The following is a 25347-nucleotide window of genomic DNA, read 5'->3' as shown; positions in this document are numbered from 1 at the left end:
AAATAACCAACAACAACAATAAGAAAAAATTCTCAACATTACTAATGACCAGACAGAGAAATGCAAGTCAACACCACACTGAGATACTACCACATACATGCTATATAGGCTGATGGCTATTTCCAGCAAAACAAGAGAAAAGTGGTAAAGATATGGGAAGGAGGAATATTTGAACACTGTGGGTAGAAATGTAGGTTGCTACCACCATTATAGAAAACAATACAGAAATGCCATAAAGAAAAAAATCAACCAGAACTGTTGTAATTCTGAACAAGGTCATTAGATCATCATGGCAAAGAATACCAATACGCTCACTATGGAAATGTCCTAAATAGATATTCAAGCGTGTCCATCAGCAGAGGCGTGAATAAAGACATGCAGTCTACAGGAACAAAGGTATAGTACTCACCATTTAAAGGAAATTTTGTCACTTTGAAAACATACATGAAACTGGAGGACATTGCATAAAATGCAGTAAACAAGATGTTGAAAGAAAAATACTGCATAATCTCATTTATTTGTTGACTCTGAAAACACTGCCAGTGGTGCCAGGGGTAAACTGGTAAGGTGCTAATAAGGCACATATACTTATGTGATGAACCAGGAATCCCAAATACAGCAACATGATTTTAAAACAAGTTTAAGAAGAAGGAAAAAAAGAAGTTAATACTATTACATGGCTTACTTAAGACTTTCTAAGTAAATAATATCTTTACCTTCCCCTCTCACACACATACAAATGTACTCAGAAGGGAGCTATGGGTAATAGCAGATATGCTGGCTCATGGTTTTGCCCATCAATATGTGGCATACCACACCATATTATACATCTCAAATGTTTTTGTTCATTAGACTTCAATAAGCCTAGGAAAGAAAAAAATCTGAAAAAAAAAATTAATTCATTAAGATTTCTCACACTTGTGATGATTTTTCCTCTTACTAGTTTTTAGAGGAGAAAAATGTTGTTTCATATATATTATTAAATACTATCAGATAATTTTACCCTTTCATCTGTTTACTATTTGGAACACAATTATTTTCCATTTCTGGCATTGCTGGGAGCTATACCCCTGACCTTACATGTACTAGGCAAGTTCTGAACCACTGACCTATACACCCAGTAAGAAATTATTTTCCAAGTGGAAAACGCTTTAGCTTACTATGTTTATGAATCTAAACCTGACTGTGTTCATCAGTATCAAATCTGACTATCCAAGAGAAAAATTTTAGTAGCAATTTTTAAATTTTGTGGATTAAATAAATTGTGTATAGTTTCATTACAAATGAAATTTCTCCAATCATCTCATTGTTGAAAGCTTTGGCCCTAGCAGACAGTGCTATTCTGGAATGTTTTGGAAACTTCCAGAAATACATCACTTGAGGCATGTCCTTGTGCACTGCATCCCGCTGTGGAATCTGTCCTGTTCCCACTCCTCTCGCTTCCTTTTCATTATGTGTTTGAACCTTCTGAAGCCATGAGCCAAATCATTCCTGTTAAATCAGTTTTCTCAAGTATTTGTAAATATCAACTGAAAAAGTGGTTAACATACTTAGCTAGATGTAACGTTTTGGCATACCAAAGTATTATTTTAAAGTAAAAGTTGAAATCATCTTTCTGCTCTCCAACTACAAAACAACCTTAATTTCTTCTAACCTGCCGTTCCTCAGATGGATTAAGTTCAGATACAAACACATTTGAGGGAAAGGACTTTTTGGTACAACAGATAGTAAGGGACAAATGGGAATGAGCTCAACGTACAATTTATGAGTGCACGAAACTCTCCTTCTTATATAAAATGCAATGTGCAGTGAATATACATAACTAAATGATAAATAAAGCGAGAGGGGAAAGAAGGAGGAAGGAGGAAGGAAGAGAGAAGGAAAGAGGGCGGGTGAGGAATGAGAGCGCAGCACTCACGTCTGTGGAACAGGTCCCAGTACTCGTCGATCTGGCTCTGTGTGGGGAAATGACCACAATCGTTGAAGTACTTCATCAGCTCACTTCTCTCTAACCCTTGCCAGTCTTCTCTCTTGGCAAACATGGTTTCATAGACTAGAAGCCAAAAAGGTAAAATAACACAGTTTCTTTTACAAATAATGTACCAAGGACAAGTCACCTGGAAAGTCCTTCCCAGCTGGAAGCAGTTGTAACCCCAGGTTCTTCATCATACCTGTGGATGAGTCTTTGGGACTGTAAAAGCCAGGCTGGAGGCAACCTTTTGGCAAAGGGCAAGAGCCAGGGCTTCTCTTTCTCACCCATTTCCACAGCATTGACATTCAGTCTGGCTCCCCATGAAGATCAGGAGGCAGAGTGGGTGCTCTATCTCTTTCATGACAAGTGATCATAGATCTTACCTATATCAACACCCAAGCTTCATCATAAACTGTAACTTGGGATATTTTATTTTTATTAAAATGTATTCATTATATACATCAATGGGCTCAGTGTGATAATCCAATGTATGCACACAGCATACACCATTCAAATCCTACCTCCTGTTTCCCTTCTCAACTACTAATAGTTGCTATTCAATGTTCATGTCAATTTTGTTTTTTATTTATTTTTATTTTATTTATTTATTTATCTATTTTTCTATCTATCTATCTATCTATCTATTTATTTGTTTATTTATTCATTTTTGGTTTTTCAAGACAGGGTTTCTCTGTGTAGCTTTGCGTCTTTTTCCTGGAACTCACTTGGTAGCCCAGGCTGGCCTTGAACTCACAGAGATCTGACTGGCTCTGCCTCCCAAGTGCTGGGATTAAAGGCATGCACCACCACCGCCCGGCTCCATTTCAGTTTTTAAAACACTCATATACAAGGGACGGTATTTGTCTTTCTGTGTGTGGTGTATTTCATTTAGTATAAGATCTCCTATGTTAATCTTCCTGACACTCTTCTATCTACTTCTGGAGTCAGATGACCATGCATGTGCTGGCAGCAGTCACTACTCCAGGGCCCGTCCTATGTAATCCATAATCCATGCGCAGTTTCGGTCACGTAATATATGTTACCTAAGCCCCTGTATGCATGCTCAAGGTGATCCTTAAAAGCAGCCTTTCTACCTGTTTCCTCCTTTCTTCTCAAATTCTCTCCCATAGGCCTACTCACACCCATCTTTCTCCCTTCCTTAATAAACTCTCAAAATGGGTTTTGGGTGCCTCATGGTTCATTTCTCATGCCCAGTAAATAACATTGGTAAATAAATAACACCCTGCCCACCCTTAACGTTTGTCATCTTACAGCAAACACTGCAAGTGTGGATATACAAAATGTTTTCATTAGCCATGTATCTGTTGACAGGTACTTAAGCTGGCTCAATGTTTTCACTATTGTAATGAGTGTGATGCTGAACACAGGTGTGAGGAGATGCAGGTGACTATCTGAGCTGCTGCTTTACTTCCTTGAATATACACTCAGGGTAGCTCAGCTGGATCCCATGATATTTGTTTTTCTTTTCTTTCTTTTTAAAAATTGTTTAACATACTAGAGCCTGAACCTAGGGCATCATGCATGAAAGGCAAGGGTTCTACTACTACATATTACCACCACAGCTCTTTTTATTTCTATTTGGAGACAGGGGATCACTAAATTGCCCAGGCTGGCTTATGAGCATGTGCACGCCTTGCTCTATCCATTATAGGTTTGTAACACCAGACTGGCCTATTTTTTATTTTTTTGAATCTCCATATTATTCTCACAATGGATCTGCTAATTTACATGCCCACAAACAGTTCATCAAAATCCCCTTTTGTCCACTGTCAGCAGCAATGACAGAAATCCCAGGTTCCTGATTACTGATGTGTCAGGAGTCATTATTACTTCCTCTAAATTCCTTACTTCTTTTCAGCTTTCAATACACACTCTGACCACTTGGATTTCTAGTATACTTTGAATTTCTGATTCAGAAAAAGAATTAGGAGCAATGTCTACACTCTGCTCATTGACTTCACAGTGAGAGAAAAAAAAAAAAACCCTCAAGAAATTCCTACCTAAGTACACATGGCTATGCCAAACCTTTAAAGCTATAAAAAACACATACAAATTAATATTTGATGGAGGTGTGTGTTTTTCTCTGTTTTCAAATCTACAAACTAAAGCTGCTGCATTTGGAGCCTATTCACATCACACTGTAGAGCAGAACTCAAAGCCCTCCTGTTTCTTGGGCACTTTGACTCGAAGTGCCAGCATCTGTGTTTCATAGCCTCAGCACTCCTTCTGGCATAGGTCCACAATCTGTCCAACACCTGAGCAGCAAGCCAGACGTCCCATAGACATAAGACCCCTGAGGAGTGACCCTCAGCCTCTGCCTGGGTAACAGGTAGGGGCAACTGGTAATGAAAATCTAGCTATTAAGAAAGTTGGCGCCATTATTCTCATGATAATTTATTTTCTTTAACTTCCACCCTGTCCCTGCTGCATTTCTCTATGCCATTAACAGTATTTGGGGGATTTAATTCCAAATAAGTTAGTTGTACTTGAATGCTTTTCTCAGGATTTGATTCTAGAGAAACTTAAAACTAAAATACAAATAATGTGCTTTGTTTTTTAAATAAATGTACTTTCCTTATAAAAATTCATGTACTTTTATTATTTTCCCCTCAAACATCCTTTAGATTTCTTTCCTATTAATATCATATCTCTGTGATTATGCAATGCTTAGTGTACAATACAAATGTTCAGTAGCTCACTAGCAGAATTAATGAATTAAGCTAGTTAGCCAGTTTCAGTGAACATATAACCTAAATTATGAAAGTTAGTACAGTTTGAAATTATTGAAATATATTTTAAAAGGTGTACAGATATTTTTCAAGTCAATTAGCAATCATTGTATAGAAAAAGAAGAAAATTCTATAAGACATGACAAAAATACCTTGCAAATTATGTGTACTCTAGTCTTAATGTAAATGAATGCTATTCATAATCCTTTAAATTATTCCTTTAGCTATTCTACTGCTCAGATCCTATGTTGGACAGGGCACCATCTGTCTAACTGAATGCCCCTATTCTGTCTTTTCCTCATGTCAGTCTAACCACAGTGATATATGTTAATAAACTGCACTATGTTTCTCTGTGTGTAAGATTCCAGTGCCTTCCCAACCTGAGCAGGAATCAAACCAAGAAACAATTTCATGCAATTCAGAGACTTTAAAGACTCTTATTCAATAACCTTATCAACTAGAAACTACCAAAATCCAGTCTGGAAAAACAAATACCACATTTGAGAGAAGTTGGGGATGAATATGCATCTGTCTATTCTTGTGTCTTTCCAAACTAAAAAAAAAAAAAAAAAAAAGTTCAAGTTACAAAAATTTGAAATCTGTAATTACAAATCAAGAGAGAAATCATGGGGGTAGGAATAAAACTAAAATAAATAAGCAATTATTAAACTAAAAAAGAATAGCATAGTGACAAAATTTTGAGTTTGAAGACAAGACTAAGTAAAACAATGGGAACATTTTGAAAATGATGTGACTGGGAATTCAGTGGCTGGGTACTGAAACAGACTCTTTCCTGTGCTTCCTATGGTCACAGAAGTAGCTGCTAGTGGTCTGGATAAAGAGTAGAAGAGTTGTATTCTGAATCCACGGTGGGAACAAGAAACATGGTTTTCTCATGTAGTAAGGTGTCTGGATCCCATATGGAGTGGGCCTGCTGTTGAATAAGGGTCATTCTTGTTAAAGACCAAGGAGAAGTGAAGAGAGGAAGTATAACTCTGCTTGCAGATGCATTGTGGATGACAGTCTGAATGTTCTCAACTTGGTTATTATGGGAGTAAAAAAGCAGAGAAAGATATTTCTGGACAGACTGATACTACTGTGCCTCAGTTGTTAGGGCCCCAAAGAGCCAGCAGAATCCAAAAGCTTTTCAATACCTCTAAAGGAGATGATGTCCCCCAGGATGTCGTCAGAAACCTCTTAAACAAAGAAGGTAAATAAGAAGCCCAGGACCAAAGCAGCAAATATTCAGTTTCTTCTTCCTCCATGTGCCCTGCAATTCAAACATTGATGCAATCCTCCAAAGAGGCAACAAATAGGAAAAGAAAAGGCTGTAAAATATGCTAGATTATTGGCCAAGAGAATGAAGGAAGCCAAAGGAAAATGCTAGGACATAGGCTGTCCTCACTGAGAGCTTCTGCTGAGTCCAGTAAAAAAGAAGTCTACAAGAGTAGCAAAATATCAGACCTTGAAAAATACAATAAACTAAGTAAAATAATAAAATAAAATGGGTGATGGGCCCCACCCCTAGACACCATCCCAGGAGGACCTGCCCAACTTGGCCCCAGTTTCCAGCCAATTGGCGGGCCCTCCAGGAAGGCTCCCCTTTTCCAAGACTGCAGGCAGACCCTGCTGTCTCCACACCCTGCACCCACACCCATTTGCCCTAGACCCCACCCACTTCCTGAGAATCAGAGACCAGCCCCCAGCTTCCATCTTGCCCTGGAACTCCCACCTGGACCAGAGGTGAGTGCCTGGGTTCACACCCAGAGAGGCCCACACCTGGGTCACAGCTGGGAGCACCAGCCACTCTGGGGAAGACCTGCCCAACTGGGCCCCAGGTTCTGGCCATAGGGCAGAACTCCCCTATCCCCACTGGGAAGGATCCGCCTCTCCAAGACCCGCTGGTGAACCCTACAACCTCTACGCCCTGCCCTCACACCCATCTGCTGGAGCCCCCAGGCACTTCCTGAGACTTAGAAACCAGCCCCCAGCTTCCATCTGCCCTGGAACTCCCATCTGGACCAGAGCTTCCATCCTATCCCGAAACTCCCATCTGGACAAGATAAGGAGACCCCAGGGACTTCCTGAGACTCCAAGTCCAGCCCCCCAGCTCCTATCCGGCCAGCACTCTCATCTGGACCAGAGTTCCCATCTGGCCCAGAGCTTCCATCTAGACCAGAGAGAGGCTCCCTAAATCTGTCAGCTCTATCTGGACCAAGTACAATGATAAGGCCAAGAACGAACCCACAAGGAGATGGGCAGACATCAAGGCAGAAGTACATACAACAAATAAAGAGCAATACAGCATCACCAGAGAATAGCCCTTCTCCAACAGCTAGACCTGAACATCATGGAATGGAAGAAGAAGAAGAAGAAGAAGAAGAAGAAAACAACCTTATAAGTAACGTCATGAAGAGGCTAGAGCCTTAAATAGAAGAAATCAAAAATAAAGAGGAGGAACAGACAAACAAAAAATGGGAAGAATGCTATAAAAAACTAGAGGAAAGGACAATTAAAGCAGAAGAAAACAATAAGTCCCTGAAAGAAAATCATGAAAAAGCAAGGGAAATAGTCCAAGACCTGAAGAGGGAAATAGAAAAAATGAAGAAGACACTAGCAGAAGGAATGCTGGAAATAGAAAATCTCAGTAAACAAACAGGAACTTCAGATGCAAGTATAACCAACAGAATGCAAGAGATGGAAGAGAGGATCTCTGGTGTTGAAGATACATTAGAAGAAACAGATTCATCAGTCAAAGAAAACACTAAAACCAACAAAGTCATGACCCAAAATGTCCAAGAAATTTGGGACACCATGAAAAGACCAAACCTATGAATAATAGGAATAGAGGAAGCAGAAGAACACCAACTCAAAGGCACAGAAAATATAGTTAACAAGATCATAAAAGAAAATTTTCCCAACTTGAAGGAAATGCCTATGAAGATACAAGAACACCAAACAGACTAGACCCTCCAAAAAAGTCCCCTCGCCACGTAATAATTAAACAACTAAATGTACAGAATAAAGAAAGAATATTAAGGGCAGCAAAGGAAAAAGGCCAAGTGACTTATAAAGGCAAACGCATCAAAATAACACCCCATTTCTCAATGGAGACTTTGAAAGCCAGAAGGACCTGGACAGATATAATGCAGACACTAAGAGACCATGGATGCCAGCCTAAGCTAATATACCCAGCAAAACTTTCAATCATAGATGGAGTGAACAAGGCCTTCCAAGACAAAACCAGATTTAAACAATATTTACCCACAAACCCAGCGCTATAGAAAGCACTAGAAGGAAAATTCCAACCTAAGGAAGGCAGATACACCCATGAAAACAAAGGCAATAGATAACACCACAGCAGTAAATATAAAAAGACACAGACTAACAGAATAGATATGAAAACAGGACCCATCTTTCTGCTGCATACAAGAAACACACCTCAAATTCAAAGACAGACACATCCTAAGAATAAAAGTCTGGGAAAAGACTTTCCAATCAAATGGTCTTAAGAAGCAAGCTGGTGTAGCCATCCTAATATCCAACAAAATAGAGTTCAAACTAAAATCAATCAAAAGAGATGATGAAGGACATTACATACTCATCACAGGAAAGATCCACCAAGATGAAGTCTCAATTCTGAACATTTATGCCCCAAACACAAGGGCACCCACATATGTAAAAGAAACATTACTAAAGCTTAAATCACATATAAAACCCCACACATTAATAGTGGGAGACTTCAACACCCCACTTTCACCTCTGGACAGATCAGGCAAATTGAAACTTAACAGAGACATAATGATCTTAACTGATGCTATGGCTCAAATGGACTTAATATCTACAGAACATTACACCCAAACAAAAAATAATATACCTTCTTCTCAGCACCCCATGGAACCATCTCTAAAATCGACCACATACTTGGCCACAAAGCAAATCTCAACAGATACAAAACAATTGAAATAACCTCCTGTGTTCTATAGGACCACCATGGTTTAAACATAGATTTCAACAACAACAATAAAAAAAAAAAAAAAAAAACTACAGAAATTCTACAATCTCATGGAAATTGAATAAGGCTCAACTGAATCACCAATGGGTTAAGGAAGAAATAAAGAAAGAAATTAGAGACTTCCTAGAGATCAATGAAAATGAATACACCACATACCCAAACTCATGGGACACTATGAAAGCAGTGCTAAGAGGGAAATTCAGAGCACTAAATGCCCACATAAAGAAGCTGGAAAAATCTCACGCTAGTGACTTGACAGCACACCTGAAAGCCCTTGAACAGGGAGAAGCAAAGTCTCCCAGGAGGAACAGATGCCAGGAAATTATCAAATTGAGAGCTGAAATCAATAAAATAGAAATACAGAGAACAATACAAAGGATTAATGAAACAAAGAGTTGGTTCTTTGAGAAGATCAACAAGATAGACAAGCCCTTATCCAAACTAACCAAAAGACAGAGCAAGAGCATCCAAATTAACAAAGTCAGAAATGAAAAGGGGGACATAACAACAGACAATGAGGAAATCCAGAGAATCATCAGTTCATACTTCAAAAACTTCTACTCTACAAAACTGGAAAATCTAAAAGAAATGGATAATTTTCTGGATAGGTACCACATACCTAAGTTAAATCAAGACCAGATAAACCATTTAAATAATCCAATAACCCCTAAGGAAATAGAATCAGTCATTAAAAGTCTCCCAACCAAAAAAGCCCAGGACCAGATGGTTTCACTGCAGAATTCTACCAGATCTTCAAAGATGACTTAATAACTAACAAGAAAACTCAAACTACAAATGGCACCCAATGTGTTGGAAAGAGTTTCCACCTAAAACCTGAAAAAAAAAAAAAAAGATTCTAAACAGAGCTAAAAACAGCTTCCTAGTTGTCTCTCTCAAGTTAGCAGCAGCCTGCTGGTTTGAGCTACTATGGTGGGTTCCTGGCATGTGCGTCTGACCTGCAGTGTAGCGGGAATGAGGAATCTACAAGCTGTACTTTACTCTGTGGCATGGTGGATTGTAGCTAGAGTTTCCCTGCCTAGCCCAGTCAGGACAAATCTCTCTCACCCACCAGTCCCACAGTCTCTCAGACCCAACCAAGAAAGCACACAGAAACTTACATTGTTTAGAAACTGTATGGCTGTGGCAGGCTTCTTGGTATCTGCTTCTTCTATCTTAATTTAACCCATTTCTGTTAGTCTATACTTTGCCACATGGCTTGTGGCTTACCGGTGTCTTTACATGTTGCTTTTCATGGCGGCAGCTGGCGGTGTCTCCCCAGCCTTCTACTTCTGAGAATTCTCTTCTCTCTTGTCCCACCTATACTTCCTGCCTGGCCACTGGCCAATCAGAACTTTATTTACACAGAGCGATATCCACAGCAGTGGATTTAGCCTTTGCTAGTTAAAAAAAAAAAAAAAAAAAAAGGTTTCTGGGCTATGTGCTGCTTTGATAGAACTGCTTCTGATAGTTGATGGTACACATGGCTCCAGATGCAAAGCTGGCGGTAAACTGTACCACTGCCATGTTGGGAAGCTGAGGTGGGCAGAGCCAGCAGCCACAGCAGCATTTCAGTCTTACAAAGATGGATATTACTCTGATAATCTGGTTTGTGTTGTCTTTGGGATTTTTAACTACATAAAAGCTGTTGAGTTAAACAAATATGTAAATTTTAAAGGTACCTTGACTTAAAAATTGGGAATAAGGGTATGTTGCTTTGGAAAAGAGTCTCTGCTTTTGTTTCCACAGAAAGCCAGAGGCTATGGATTTGTTCCAGATTAATATACATCAGGTTTGATCAGCCAAGACTCCCTGAAAGGTCTCCGATGACAGCATAGCCCAGATGATTCAACATCCAAAATGGTTTCAAGGCAACTGGCTCAGAGGTTTACCCTCACAGACTACTCTGTAGTCCTAAAATTTTCTTTATGTCCCCATAAAATACAGCGCCTCCCTCCAGCAGGAAGTAGTAAGAGAAACTACGCCCAATTTCCCAAAATTATCAAGCTGGCTTTGGAGATGGAATTGGCTCACTCCTTCTCTAAACCCAGACATATTGCTAAAAGAAAAGGTCAAGAGATTTTTTTATGTCCCAAATCAGAACGCTCTGGTGTGGGACAAAAAAACAAACAAACAAACAAACAAAAAACAATATTTTTATTTAAAGCAGGTTGATTATAAATGTAATCTCTTTCTAAAGAATAAAAAGGGATATGATATAGATATAATAGGATGAAAGGGGAGATTAATGAATTTACTTTTAAAGGACAAAACTTGTTTAAAATGTTTTACATTGGTATAGATTATAGTCTATTGATACAAACAGTTAATTTTGTTATACTGTGTGTATATTTCTACTCTTCTTAAGGTATTATGTTTATATAGCTCATTTAAAATTATAAGGGATAATTAAAAATACATTAATAATTGGTCATCTATGATAATCATACTCGTAGCCATGTTAGTTAAGTCTTCTAGATATACACAGAGATAATTCAGATAGATAGGTAATCTTCAAATCTTTCAAAGACCTACAGAATATAGCATTTAAAATACTTTTAAAATTTAGACTTTCTGGACAGTGAGACATGTCTGCTCCTGGCAGCACCAATTTACTTCAGAGAGGAGGATGGGCATTGAAGACAGTTCATATGGAATTTATCTTCACCTTGGCAAAAATAGCCATTTGGGCAAGAAACTGTTCTTGCCTGGACTGCTTTATCAACTGTACATGCAGGACCCATAGGAAGGAGACCACTGAACTTTGCTTGACAAAATGGTCCTTCAGGTTCCTGCTTCACAGAGGATACTGCCAGACGTTCTACAGGACACTAAAAGAAGTGACCAAGAGACTCCAGCCCTGTGGGCTGAAGACAAATGCCCCAACATTACAGAGGAACATTAGGTGACTGTCCAGACTGCCAGCTGTCTCTGTCTACTCTTGCAAGACTCCCAAAGTTGCTTGCATCCTTCTCCCATTTCTTGGGTAATATTATATCCTTCTGAGGTCTTTGATGTGGTTAAAGACTAGATAGTTATAATTTCCTCAATTATGATAAAAGATAAGTTAGATATAAAACCTTAGACTCACAAATATAAGATAGATAGATAGGATATCTTCTTTAATAATGTAACTGTAATTCTTGCTTGATAATTGTTCTGTTATATGTAATTTTACTATGTAAAAGTTAAAACTTCCTTTTAAAAAAAAAAAGAAAAGGGGAAGTGCTCTGGATATCGCTCTGTATAAATAAAATGCTGTTTGGCCAATGGCCAGGCAGGAAGTATAGGCAGGAGAAGAGAGAAGAGAATTCTGGGAAGTGGAAGGCTGGGGAGACAGACACCACCAGCCACTGCCATGGCAAGAAGGATGTAAAGTAAAATGGTAAGCCACAAGTCACGTGGCAAAGAATAGATTTATAGAAATGGGTTAATTTAAGATAGAAGAAGTAGATAACAAGAAGCCTGCCATGGCCATACAGTTTGTAAACAATGTAAGTTTCTGTGTGCTTACTTGGTTGGTTCTGAGCGTCTATGGGCCTGGTGGGTGAGAGAGATTTGTCCTGACTGTGGGCCAGGCAGGAAAACTCTATCTACACCAATACTCTTTAAATTGTTCCACACAATAGAAGCAGAAGGTATATTACCAAACTCCTTCTATGAGGCTACAATTACCCTGATTCCTAAACCAAACAAAGATGCAACAAACAAAGGGAACTACAGACCGATCTCCCTCATGAACATTGATGCAAAAATACTCAATAAAATACTGGCAAACAGACTCCAAGAACACATCAAAACAATTATCCACCATGGTCAAGTAGGCTTCATCCCAGGGATGCAAGAGTGGTTCAACATACAAAAGTCCGTAAATGTAATACACCATATTATCAAACTCAAAGAAAAAAACCACATGACCATCTCACTAGATGCAGAAAAGGCATTTGACAAAATCCAACACCCCTTCATGATAAAGGTCTTAGAGCGATCAGGAATACAGGGAACATACCTAAACATAATAAAGGCAATCTATAGCAAGCCAACAGCCAACATCAAATTAAATGGAGAGAAACTCAAAGCAATACCACTAAAATCAGGAACAAGGCAAGGCTGTCCCTTCTACCCATACTTATTCAATAGACTACTTGAAGTTCTAGCCAGAGCTATAAGACAACATAAGGAGATTAAGGGGATACAAATTGGAAAGGAAGAAGTCAAGCTTTTCCTATTTGCAGATGACATGATAGTATAGATGAGTGACCCCAAAAATTCAACCAAGGAACTGATACAGCTAATAAAAACCTTCACCATCATAGCGGGATGTAAGATCAACTCAAAAAAATCAGTAGCCCTCCTATATACGATAGACAAACAGGCTGAGAAGGAAATCAGAGATACATCACCCTTTACAATAGCCACAAATGATATAAAATACCTTGGGGTTACTCTAACTAAGCATGTGAAGGACCTATATGACAAGAACTTTAACTCCCTGAAAAAAGAAATGGAAGAAGATGTCAGAAAATGGAAAGATCTCCCATGCTCATGGATAGGCAGGATTAACATAGTAAAAATGGCGATTTTACCAAAACCAATCTACAAATTCAGTGCAATCCCCATCAAATAACCAACACAATTCTTCACAGATCTGGAAAGAATAATACTCAGCTTCATATGGAAAAACAAAAAACCCAGGATAGCCAAAAGAATCCTGTACAATAAAACAACCTCTGGAGGCATCACAATCCCCAACCTCAAGCTCTACTATAGAGCTACCATAATAAAAACAGCTTGGTACTGGCATAAAAATCGACATGTGGACCAATGGAATCAAATTGAAGACCCTGACATTAACCCACACACCTATGAACATATAATTTTTGACAAACAAGCCAAAAATGTACAATGGAAAAAAGAAAGCATCTTCAACAAATGGTGCTGGCATAACTGGATGTCAATGTGTAGAAGGCTGCAAATAGATCCATATCTGTCACCATGCACAAAACTTAAGTCCAACTGGATCAAAGACCTCAACATAAATCCAGTTACTCTGAACCTGATAGAAGAGAAAGTAGGAAGTAGTCTTGAACATATTGGCACCAGAGATCACTTTCTAAATATAACACCAGTAGCACAGACACTGAGAGAAACCATCAATCAATGGGACCTGTTGAAACTGAGAAGCTTTTGTAGAGCAAAGGACACAGTCAACAAGACAAAACGACAGCCTACAGAATGGGAAAAGTTCTTCACCAACCCCACATCTGACAGATGGCTGATATCCAGAATATATCAAGAACTCAAGAAATTAGACATCAAAATGCCCAACAGTCCAATTAAGAAATGGGCTATAGAACTAAACAGAGAATTCTCAACAGAGGAATTTCTAATGGCTGAAAGACATTTAAGGAATTGCTCAACATCCCTAATTACCCAGGAAATGCAAATCAAAATGACTCTGAGATACCACGTTACACCTGTCAGAATGGCTAAGATCAAAAACACAGAAGACAGCTTATGCTGGAGAGGATGTGGAGCAAGGGGAACTCTCCTCCACTGCTGGTGGGAATGCAAGCTTGTGTAGCCACTTTGGAAATCAATATGGTGCTTCCTTAGAAAATTGGGAATCCATCCCCCCAAGAACCAGTTGTAGCACTCTTGGGCATTTACCCAAGGAATGCTAAATCATACCACAATGGCATTTGCTCAGCTATGTTTGTATCAGCATTGTTTGTAATAGCCAGAACCTGGAAACAACCTAGATGCCCTTCAACTGAAGAATGGATAAAGAAAATATGGCACATGTACACAATGGAGTACTACTCAGCAGAGAAAACAATGACATCATGAGGTTTGCAGGCAAATGGATGGATCTAGAAAAAAATCATCCTGAGTAAGGTAACCCAGACTCAGAAAGACAAACATGGTATATACTCACTCATAGGAGGATACTAGATGTAAAACAAAGATGACTAGACTGCTACACATTTCCAGGGAGGCTACCTAGAAAACGGGACCCTAGGAAAGACCCAAGGATCACCCAATGACAGAGAAATGGATGAGATCTACATGAACAACCTGGACGACAGTGGGAGTAATGAAGGGCAGTATTTGAGGGTAAGAAAGCTTAGGGGATCAGGAGATCAAGAACAGAAAGGGAGAATGAGGAATAACAGACCATGATAAATGAAGACCACATGAGAACAGGAATAGGCAGAGTGCTCAAGAGGTCCCCAGAAATCCACAATGATATATCCTCTGTAGTCTGCTTGCAATGGTCGAGAGAAAGCCTGATCTGACTTAGTCTGGTGTTCAGATGGCCAAACACCCTAGTAGTCATGCTAGAACTCTCATCCAATAACTGATGGAAGTGGATGCAGAGATCCTCAACTAGGCCCCAAGTGGAGCTCCAGGTATCCAATTGTCGAGAAAGAGGAGGGACTGTAAGAGCGTGAATTGTTGAGACCAAGGTTGCAGAAAGCACAGGGACAAATAGCCAAACGAATGGAAGCACATGAATTATGAACCAAAGGCTGTGGAGCCCCCAGCTGGATCAGGCCCTCTGGATAAGTGAGTCAATTGAATAGCTTGAACTGTTTGGGAGGCATCCATGCTGTGGGACCAGGACCTGTCCTTAGTGCATGAGCTGGCTGTTTGGAACCTTGGGCTTACACAGGGACACTTTGCACAGCCTGGAAGGAGGGGACTGGACCTGCCTGTACTGAATCCACCAGGTTTAAATGAATCCCTAGGGGAGTCTTGCCCCTGGAGGAGATGGGAATGGAGGGGAGGGAATGGGGGGGAAGGTGGGGGTGGAGGCAGGAGTGGGGAGGACAGGGGAACCCATGGCTGATGTGTAAAATTAAAACACAAATATAATAATAATAAAAAAAAAGAAAAATAAATAAAATGGGTGAGAGAAAAGCTAGTTGGTACGGTATCCAAAAGTGCTAGTATACAATTTGCTAATTATTAGAAAATCTGTCCTTCAAAGCATAATGGAATGTAAAACTACTATTCACAGAAGACTATTGAAGATATCTTGGTAAATTTTTTTACTAGTGGGTAGAGTGTTCATGACAGTTGTGAAACCGGGCCTCAAGTAGTTGGGATCCCTTTTTGCCCTTCTTCCCTCAAGCATGTAAAGTAAGTTCCAGGAGCTCCCTAACTGCAAGCAGGTCCTGACTGTCCCTGCCACTGTCTTCCACTTGCTTTCTCTCCCTTTCTCATTTGTAGCTTTCCATCTGTTTGACCTTTTGCTGTACTGGCTGCTTAGGGGAGACCTTGAGTGTTATACACATGCCTTATCCAACTTTCTGAAAATCAGGCTGTCGAACTCGATCACCTGAGCTGAATCCTCAAGACCTACATATGACCAAGTTCTGAATTGTCTTGGTATCTTTTTCTCTGTTTGGTTTCTTCTTTCTTTAATCAGTAGCAACAGAAATGGAACAAGTATAACTTATTTAAAAATACCTCTTGGTATGTAGACTTAATGAAAATTATCCTTTGAACGAATACTTTTTGTTGTTCTGATACACTAGGCACATGTTAAACAGTGAACATTCATTGAAATACAGGCCCCACCTTTTGCAGCTTTTATGAATGTGAAGTCCCAACTATAAAATAAACATTTTATAGCTGGCTGAAACTATCAAAATGTAACACATTGATCCCCATAAAAGCATAAAATGACTCCAATTAAGTATAATTTACTTACTTCATTCATTTCATTCTTCAATAAATTGGTCTAGTGATACATACTAATTAAACAACACTCAATTGATCAAATAAAAATAGAAAGCCAATGACTAAATTTGTGTCTTTGTTTTAGGAGCAAAATTTCCAACATCTTGAAGTAATGTGTAACTTAATCTGCTCAGTGTGCATTAATGTTCACCTAGTATTACAATTTTATACCCATTTCAGGAGTGACCCACGTCTTCCCCAAAGGCCAGAGAGCCACTCCATAACTCTCAAGGCCTTCCATGGCCACTTCAAACTATCTGACTTATGGCTCAAACTAAATCATTCATTTGAAACCTCTTGGAAATCTGAATCTAAAAAAAAAAAAAAAAAGTGTCTCAGGCTGAATATGTCACTTGGTTGGTAAAGTGTTTGCCTAGCATGCATAAAACTCTGAGTTCTCCAACACTGTGTAAAAACAGGATGGTAATATGGTGATATACAACTCTAATCCCAGCACTTGGAATGTAGAGGGATGAGGAGCTGGAGTTCAACGTCATTCTTAGCTACATAAAGAGTTCAAAGTCAGTGTGGACAAATGAGACCCTCTCTCAATAGAAGACAGATAGATGATAGAATATATATATATATATGAGAGGTAGTAGGTAGGGTGGGTAGATAGATAGATAGATAGATACATAGATAGATAGATACATAGATAGATAGATAGACAGGTAGGTAGATAGACAGATAAATAGATGATAGATAGATAGATAGATAGATAGATAGATAGATAGATAGATAGATAGATATACATACATACATAATACACACATACATACATGCATACATACGTACATACGTACATACATACATACACATAGGTCTCTAAGTAATGGGGCTGGTCTGTTTCTCTTCTTCAAGAAATAATAGACATTTTTTTCCTTATTTTATGATCCTCAGGTCTCTGGAGCAGCCTAGATCTATATCCTCTGTGGAATCTGATTCTTCTCCTGTCTTTCCAACACTTTCCCTTTAAATATCTTTTTACACTTTGTGTAGCTAAATGGGGATTCTATTGTTTAGAAACTGAAGTCCTAGTGAATGAATCCAAGCACACAGAAAATACAACCTAAAAATGCAAATAGAAATTTAAAGTATGGTCTTCCTTCCATTGCTAGGAGTGGATAAAAGGTCTTTTCATTGGCTAAAACTTCATTCTAAGCTTAGCACCAAATAAGAAGAGACTGCAATACTTACATTTTTTCCTGTCCATCCATTCCTCTAACTCTCCAAAGTTTATAATCTGTCTTGTCCTCCAAAGACCAAGTCGATGTCTAATACGGTAGATCAAGAACTGATACATCATGATAACTGCTTTCAAATTTGGTCCATGATACAAAGCCTATGAAAAGTAAAAAAATCTCATAATGCTGTTCACATATTCCTATTATTCATACCTATTTGTGCATTTAGAGTGAACAGCTTAGATAAAGGTCATTCTTGAAAGTCTTCTGCATAGAAATATGCATTCCACCACTGTCCTCTGTGCACCCCACCACTGTCCACTGACAGCTACACCCATCAAAATACCTTTTGTGCTGGTTAGTTTTTCCATTACTGTGACACAAGCTAGATTCACCTGGGAAGAGGAAACCACAACTGAGAAAATGCTCCCATTACATTGTCTATATGTCCTTGGCCACATTCTTGATTAACTATTACACAGAAGATCCCAGCCTACTAGAAGTGGTGCCAGCTCTGGGCAAGTGGTGCTGGACGGTATGAGAAACCAAGCTGAACAGGACATGGTGAGCAAGCCAGTAAGCATTACTCCAGGGCTCCTGCTTCAGTTCCTGGAGTTCCTTCCCTGCCTTCCTTCAGTGACAGAGCAGAATCACACTGTGTAAAGAAGACAACACCTCCCTCATAAGTTGCTTTTGGTCTTGTTATTTTACGATAGTAAAGGAAGCAAAGTAGGAAGCCTTTCCTGCTGTGACAGACTGTACTACTCTGAACTGTAATCCAAAGTAAATCCTGCTTTACATTGCTCTTTGCCAAGTATTTGGTAATACTCAAAAAAGTAATTAATACAGAATATATGAAAAATACATATTAAATTTTCTAACACATTATTGTTTGATTTTGTCATGTCTTCTTTCAGCACAGTGACACATAGTGGGATGTATTCCCTCTGCATATTAGCAAGAGCAGACCTTTCCCTGTTTACTGCCCACTTACCCTGTTCCAGCTTTGTATTGTCTTATTTGCTTTTTCACTAGTCTCTGTGCTGCTCAGAACTTTGTAAGAGAATGTTAAAGGCTAGGATAGTTTCTTAACCCTAGTACCTAACTTAATAAATGCTTTGTGGCCGGGCGGTGGTGGCACACACCTTTAATCCCAGCACTCAGGAAGCAGAGCCAGGCGGACCTCTGTGAGTTCGAGGCCAGCCTGGTCTACAGGGCGAGATCTAGGAAAGGTGCAAAAGTACACAGAAAAACCCTGTCTCGAAAAACAAAACAAACAAACAAAAACAAAAACAAAAAAAAACAACAACAACAAATAGAAGGAAAGAAAAGAAAAACCAAAAAAAAAAAAAAGCTTTTGTGTTGGTTTTATTCAACTCCTAGAAAATGATATGATAGGACCTAAGAACTCTGTCTAAACACTGACATATGGCAATATCAAAAGGGTCTTTACTAGGAAGCCATGCAAAGTAAGAAGGAAAATATACTTAAATGACTAACTCCATGAAATAAAATTCAAAATAGTAAAATGAAATAAAAAAGGATATTGCAAATAGTTGCCATAAGTTCATACACATAAGCACACACTTAAATATGCAAGTAACAAATACAAGAAACAGCAATTGTGATTTGGATATCCATTTTCCCAGTCAGTAAAATGTTACTGACAGTCTTAGCCCTGCAGAGACAAAGAAGGCACTCTTCCCTCAATGTGGTATCTACCTCATACCTGTTTATTGGGTGATAGTCCTTCTAGTAGAATGCAATTCCTCAGTAATAGGAATCTTATGTGGTCTGGGACTTGTGCCCTGGTATTCCTGTTTCCCAAATTAGGGGTGGTACCTGGTGAAGAACCCTTGCCAATTCCCATCAACAAGTTCATAGCAGCATGGCATGACAAAAAAGCCATCCAAATAATACCCTTTCTAGCAGCTCTGGGTATAACTGCAGGTATAGACACTGGAATAGTGAGACTGACTACTTCCCTAGCTATTTACCATCAGCTTTCCTCACAATTCATCTAGGATTTCCAAGTAGCTCAGACCACCCTTACTCTTCAGGAACATATAGACTCACTGGCCACTATAGTATTACAAAATCAGAGAGGATTAGATTTATTAACAGCAGAAAGAGGTAGTCTTTGTCTCTTTCTTGAGGAAGAATTGTTGCTTTTACATCAATCAATCATGGATAGTAAAAGATAAGATCCAACAACTCCAGATGGATCTTCAAACTCAGAAACAGCTTGATGCCCCCAGACAGTGGAGCACTAATAATCAGATATGGAAATGGATACTACCTTTCTTATCCCCTCTTTTCTTCATTTTCCTAGCTTTACTAATTGCACCCTGCCTCATAAACTTCTTGGTTAGATTTCTTCAACAACAGTTCCAAAATATTTCTAACCAAACTCTGAACCAGTTAATATTACAGGATTACCAGCCCCTATCAACAAAGCCAGAGACCTGCAGAACCTGGTTACATCCTGAGGAAGAAGATCAAGATTCAAAGCCAGAGATCTGTAGAACCTGGTTACATCCTGGGGAAGAAAGTCAAGACTGTCCCAAGAACCTCAGCACCCTAATCCAGCAGGAAGCAGTCTAAAGATAACTTCGCCCCCTTTTCAACCCCCAGCTGCTTGTTACCCTTCTCAAACCTCAGCTGCTTATCACCCTTTCCAACCCCCAGCTGCTTTTTACTAAACAAAAAAGGGGTGAATGTATGGAAAAGGGGCTGGCTAGAGAAACCCACCCTGACCCTGGAGACCAGAATTAGGGAAGGATGGCTCAGATAAAGCCAGTGAGAGAAACACAGTTTAGCTGAGATCAGAGCCATCTCTGCCCCTGTCCAACTGACTTGTGAAATCAACCAATCACAGAGCAGGACAGCAGAATCCTGGCCCTAGGGCCCAGGACCAGGGAAAAAAAACACAGCCTGTGCTTGGGACCTGGGCCAGAGAAATGAACCAAGGAAACATACACTGACTCTGAAACCAGTACCAAAGAAACACTCTTGGCCCCTAGAATCAGAGTCAGTGAATGAAATGTGCCCTGGCCTTAGAGGCAGTGTCAAAAAGCTAAGTAAGGCCAATGAGAGAAACACAGTTTAGCTCAGATCAGAGCCATCTCTGCTCCTGTCCAACTGACTTGTGAAATCAACCAATCACAGAGCAGGACAGTAGAATCCTGGTCCTAGAGCCTAGGACCAGGGAAAGAAACACAGCCTGTGTTTGGGACCTGAGCCAGAGAAATGAACGATTCATCCCTAAACCCAGAACCAGGAAATATGCCCTGACTCTGAAACTAGTACCAAAGAAACACTCTTGGCCCCTAGAATCAGAGTCAGTGAAAGAAATGTGCCCTGGCCTTAGAGGTAGTGTAAAAAAGCCAAGTAAGGCCAGTGAAAGAAACATAGTTTGGCCCTGAAATCAGGGCCATCTCTGCCCCTTGCTCACAAAACTGGCCAATCCCTGGGCAGAAAATAAACTAACCAATCACAGTTCACTCCGCCTCTAGACATCCTATATAAACCACCCTGCCACATCAGTTGTGAGCTGTTCTCTCCACTCTGGTAGAGGCAGCTACTCTCCTGGACTCCTCCTTCCCAAATAAACCTCTTTCTCAAAAGAGTATTGGGTAAAGACCTTCATTGACTGGTGAGCAGAAGAACCTTGCCAGGATGTCCCATAGTGGACTGAACAAGGGGGAGCTGAGCAGAAGAACCTTGCCAGGATGTCCCATAGTGGACTGAGCAAGGGGTAGCTGAGCAAAAGAGCCTTGCTGGGATGTCCCAGAGTGGACTGAGCGAGAAAGAGCTGGTAACACTGAGCTAGAGATTGTGGCTCTCCAGGAGAGGAGCAGGATTGCTGTGTCCTGCAGGGAGACCATCCCCCATCACACCAGGTATACCCTGACTTTCCCAAAAAGTCAGGATACCCTTCCTTGCTGAAGCAATTCCAGGCCTAACTCTCCTGAGAAGTCAGAAAACCTTCCTTTTCAAGGTTGGGCTGTTTCTTTGCAGTCTCAGCCATCACAGCCTTGCTAAACAGCTCCAGGTATCTAGGACACCTTCAGGGCAGGGCTCTTGTTCTAAGTAGCTCAAGGTGTCTGGATACCTCGCCCTCTAGGACTGAACTGTCTCCAGCTCAGCCACCACAGCTGTGCTAAACAGCTCCAGGTGTCCAGGACACCTTCAGGGCAGAGCTCTTGTTCTGAGTAGCTCGAGGTGTCCGGGACACCTCGCCCTCTAGGGCTGAACTGTCTCCTTGCAGTTTCAGCCATCAACTGACTAACATTTTGGAGCCGAAACTCGGGACACCAAACCCAGAGTTTTGCAGTTTACTTACAAGGTCTATTCCATAAGCACTAAAGCAGTAACCAGAGACATAAGAAAATAAGAACATGCTTGATCACAGAAACTCAAAGAAAGAGGCTAGATTATGTCAGTAGACTGTAATATTGCTAGGAATGACTGTGGCAAACAAAAGTTTTTGGTTTTAGTACTGATAAATTCATGGAGTATTCCAAATAACATTCAAGTTCTTTTTTAATGTGAAAGTTTATTTTAAATTTAATTAACATATAATACATTTAATTAACATATAACTATATCACTTCTGCCCATTATCATGTCCCCACCCTCCAACTCACCCCTTCCCCCCTCATTTCCTTTCAAATTGTTTTTCTTCTTTTCTTTATTAAGAAACTTTCTATTCATTTTATATACCAACTACAGATCCTCTCCCCTCCCTTCTCCCATCCCCCAGGCTTCCCCCCATCCCAACCCCCTTTCCTACCTCCTCCAAAGCAAGGCTTCCTATGGGAAGTCAGCAGAGCCTAATACACTCAGTTGAGGCAGGTCCAAGCCCCTCCCCCGGACCAAGGCTGTGTAAGGTGTCCCACCATAGGCTCCAAAAAGCCCACTTATGCCCTAAGGATAAATTCCTGATCCCACTGCCAGATCAAGCTACATAACTGTCTTGCCTATGCAGAGGGCCTAGTCCAGTCCCATAGAGGCTCCACAGCTATTGCTCCACAGTTCATGAGTTCCCACTAGTTTGGTTTGGTTTTCTCTGTACATTTCCCCATCATCATCTTGATGCCCCTTGTCTCTCTCTTTGACTGGACATCTGGAGGTTGGCCTGGTGCTTGGCTGTGGATCTTTACATTTGCTTCCATCAGTTATTGGGTGAAGGCTCTATGATAACAGTTAGGGTATTTACTAATCTGATTACTGGGGTAGGGTAGTTCAGGCACCCTCTACTATAGCTGGTAGTCTAAGGTGGGGTCATCCTTGTGGACTTCTGGAAACTTCCCTAGTACCAGGTTTCTCCCTATCCCCAATGATGTTTTCCTCTATCATGGTGTCTCTTTCATTGCTCTCCCTCTCCATCCCTGTTCCAGCTTGACCATCCCTTTCCCTTATGTTCTCATCCATCATCCCTACCTTCCATTGTCCCCTTCACCCCCAGTCTACTCATGGAGATCTCATTTATTTCCCCTTCCCAGGGCGATCCATGCATCCCTCTTGGGGGTTCTCCTTGCTAGCTAGCCTCTCTGGAGCTGTGGTTTGTAGTCTGGTTATCCATTGCTTTACATCTAGTATCCACTTGTGAGTGAGTACATACCATGTTTGTCCTTTTGGGTTTGGGTTACCTCACTCAGTATGATATTTTCTAGTTTCATCCATTTGCCTGCAAATTTCATGATGTCATTGTTTTTTACTGCTGAGTAGTATTCCATCAAATTGCTAATATCTTTTGCTTTATTATTGTTACATTTTATACACACACACACACACACACACACACACACAAATGCATGCATGCACGCACACATGCATGCAAAGATATATAAATACAACAAGCATGGTAGTTTTGTTGTTCATGTGTATATGATTTCAAGGCTGACTATTTTGAAACAGTTAAATACTTTAAGTGGCATGGGGACAATTCCAGAGTGTTTCATTGGCTCCAACAGGGCAGCTGCTTGATATGGAGGCAAGGAGCAGAAACTTGACTGGAGCAAAGGAACGATACTCAGTGGGAGAAGAGACATGACAAGAATAATTAAGAAAATAAGCAACTTTTGGGGGGAGGAACTTTGAGAGGAATTTAAGATGAAAGGATGGATATTTCTCTTCAGTGGGCCAATCTCCTTTCTGAGCTCTAGATCCACATTCCCAATGAACTTCTAACTACATAAAACATTCCTCACAGGCATTTCAAACTCAGTGTTTGTGGTAGTTTTAATGTAATTGACCCCAATAACCTCATGAAGAGTGGCACTATTAGGAGGTGTGACTTTTTAAAAAATTATTTTTTTATTCATTCATTCATTTATTCATTTATTTTACATCCTGGCAGTAGATTCTGCTCCCCCTCTCTTCCCAGTCTGTCCCCATCACCCCCACTCTATTCCTACCCTCCATTCCCATGGACAGGTCTCCCATGAATATTACCAAACATGGCATATCAAAGTGCAGTAAGACTAAGCACATCCCTATGTATTATTAAGGCTGGGCAAGGCAATCCAATATGAAGAACAGGGTCCCACAAGCCAGTAAAAGAGTCAAAGACAGCCCCTTTTCTCACTGTTAGGAGTCGTACAAGAGGACCAAGCTACACAACTGTCACATATATGCAGAGGACTTAGGTCAGTCCCATGCAGGCTCCTTGGTTGTTGGTTCAGTCTCTGTGAGCCCCTATGAGCCCAAGGATTATGAGTTTTCTTGTGGTATCCTTGACCCCTCTGGCTCCTACAATCCTTTCTTCCTCTCTTCAGCAGGATTCCCCAAACTCCATCTAATGTTTGCCTGTGGGTCTGCATCTTTTTCCATCAGTTGCTGAATGGAGCCTCTAGGATGACAATTGAGCTAAGTACCAATCTGGTCACAGAAGATGGCCAGTTAAGGCTACTTATCCACTCATTGCTCAGAGTCTTAGCTGGAGTCATCTTTGTAGATTCTTGGGAGATTCCCTTGAGCCATATTTTTATCTGACCTGGAAATGCACCCTGCTCCCCAGTTTCTAGTAGTCACATTTAGTACTCTCCCCCTCTACACCACCTGAAACATGTTCCCATTCCCACCTACCCTCATTCCACTCACAAAATCTCAATTTCCCCTTCCCAGGGAGTTCTGGGTGCCCCCCCCCCCCGCAGCGATGAAACCTCCTTGTTACCTAGTCTCCCTGGATCTGTGGATTCTAGCATAGTTATACTTTACTTTACAGATACTATCTACTAGTATGAAACATACCATGTTTATCTTTCTGGTTCTGAGTTACCCCACTCAGGATGATTTTTTCTTGTTCCATCCATTTGTCTTCAAATTTCATGGTGTTCTTGTTTTTAACAGCTGACTAATACTCCATTCTGTAAATGTACCATATTTTCTTCATCCATTCCCTAGTTGAGGGACAGCTAGGATTGTTTCCAGGTTCTGGCTATTATGAATAAAGCTGCTATGAGCATAGTTGAGCAAGTGTCCTTGTGGTTTGATTGAAGATCCTTTGGGTATATGCCCAAGAATGGTACAGCTGGGTCTTATGGTAGATGGATTCCCAGTTTTCTGAGAAATTGCCAGGTCGATATCCATAGTGGTTGTACCAGTTTGCACTCCCATCAGCAATGGAGGAATGTTCTCCTTGCCCACATCCTTTCCGGCATGAGTTGTCACTTG

The 25347-nt window shown here is 40.3% G+C and overlaps 1 protein-coding gene across 1 annotated transcript in view; it reads right to left on the bottom strand.

Moving 5' to 3' along the window:
* Iqcm (IQ motif containing M) overlaps nt 1-25347 on the bottom strand; it is a 402626-nt gene that overhangs the window by 183876 nt on the left and 193403 nt on the right. Inside the window, exons 9-10 of the mRNA XM_036187564.1 lie at nt 17681-17825; nt 1919-2053 (exon numbers count right to left, since the gene is read on the bottom strand). Of these exons, the coding sequence (XP_036043457.1) occupies nt 1919-2053; nt 17681-17825 (280 nt within the window). The remainder of the gene's footprint in view (nt 1-1918; nt 2054-17680; nt 17826-25347) is intronic.

Source organism: Onychomys torridus, chromosome 5, assembly GCF_903995425.1.
Source record: "Onychomys torridus chromosome 5, mOncTor1.1, whole genome shotgun sequence".
Taxonomy (NCBI): Eukaryota; Metazoa; Chordata; class Mammalia; order Rodentia; family Cricetidae; genus Onychomys; species Onychomys torridus.
This window is presented reverse-complemented; position numbering and strand designations above follow the sequence as displayed.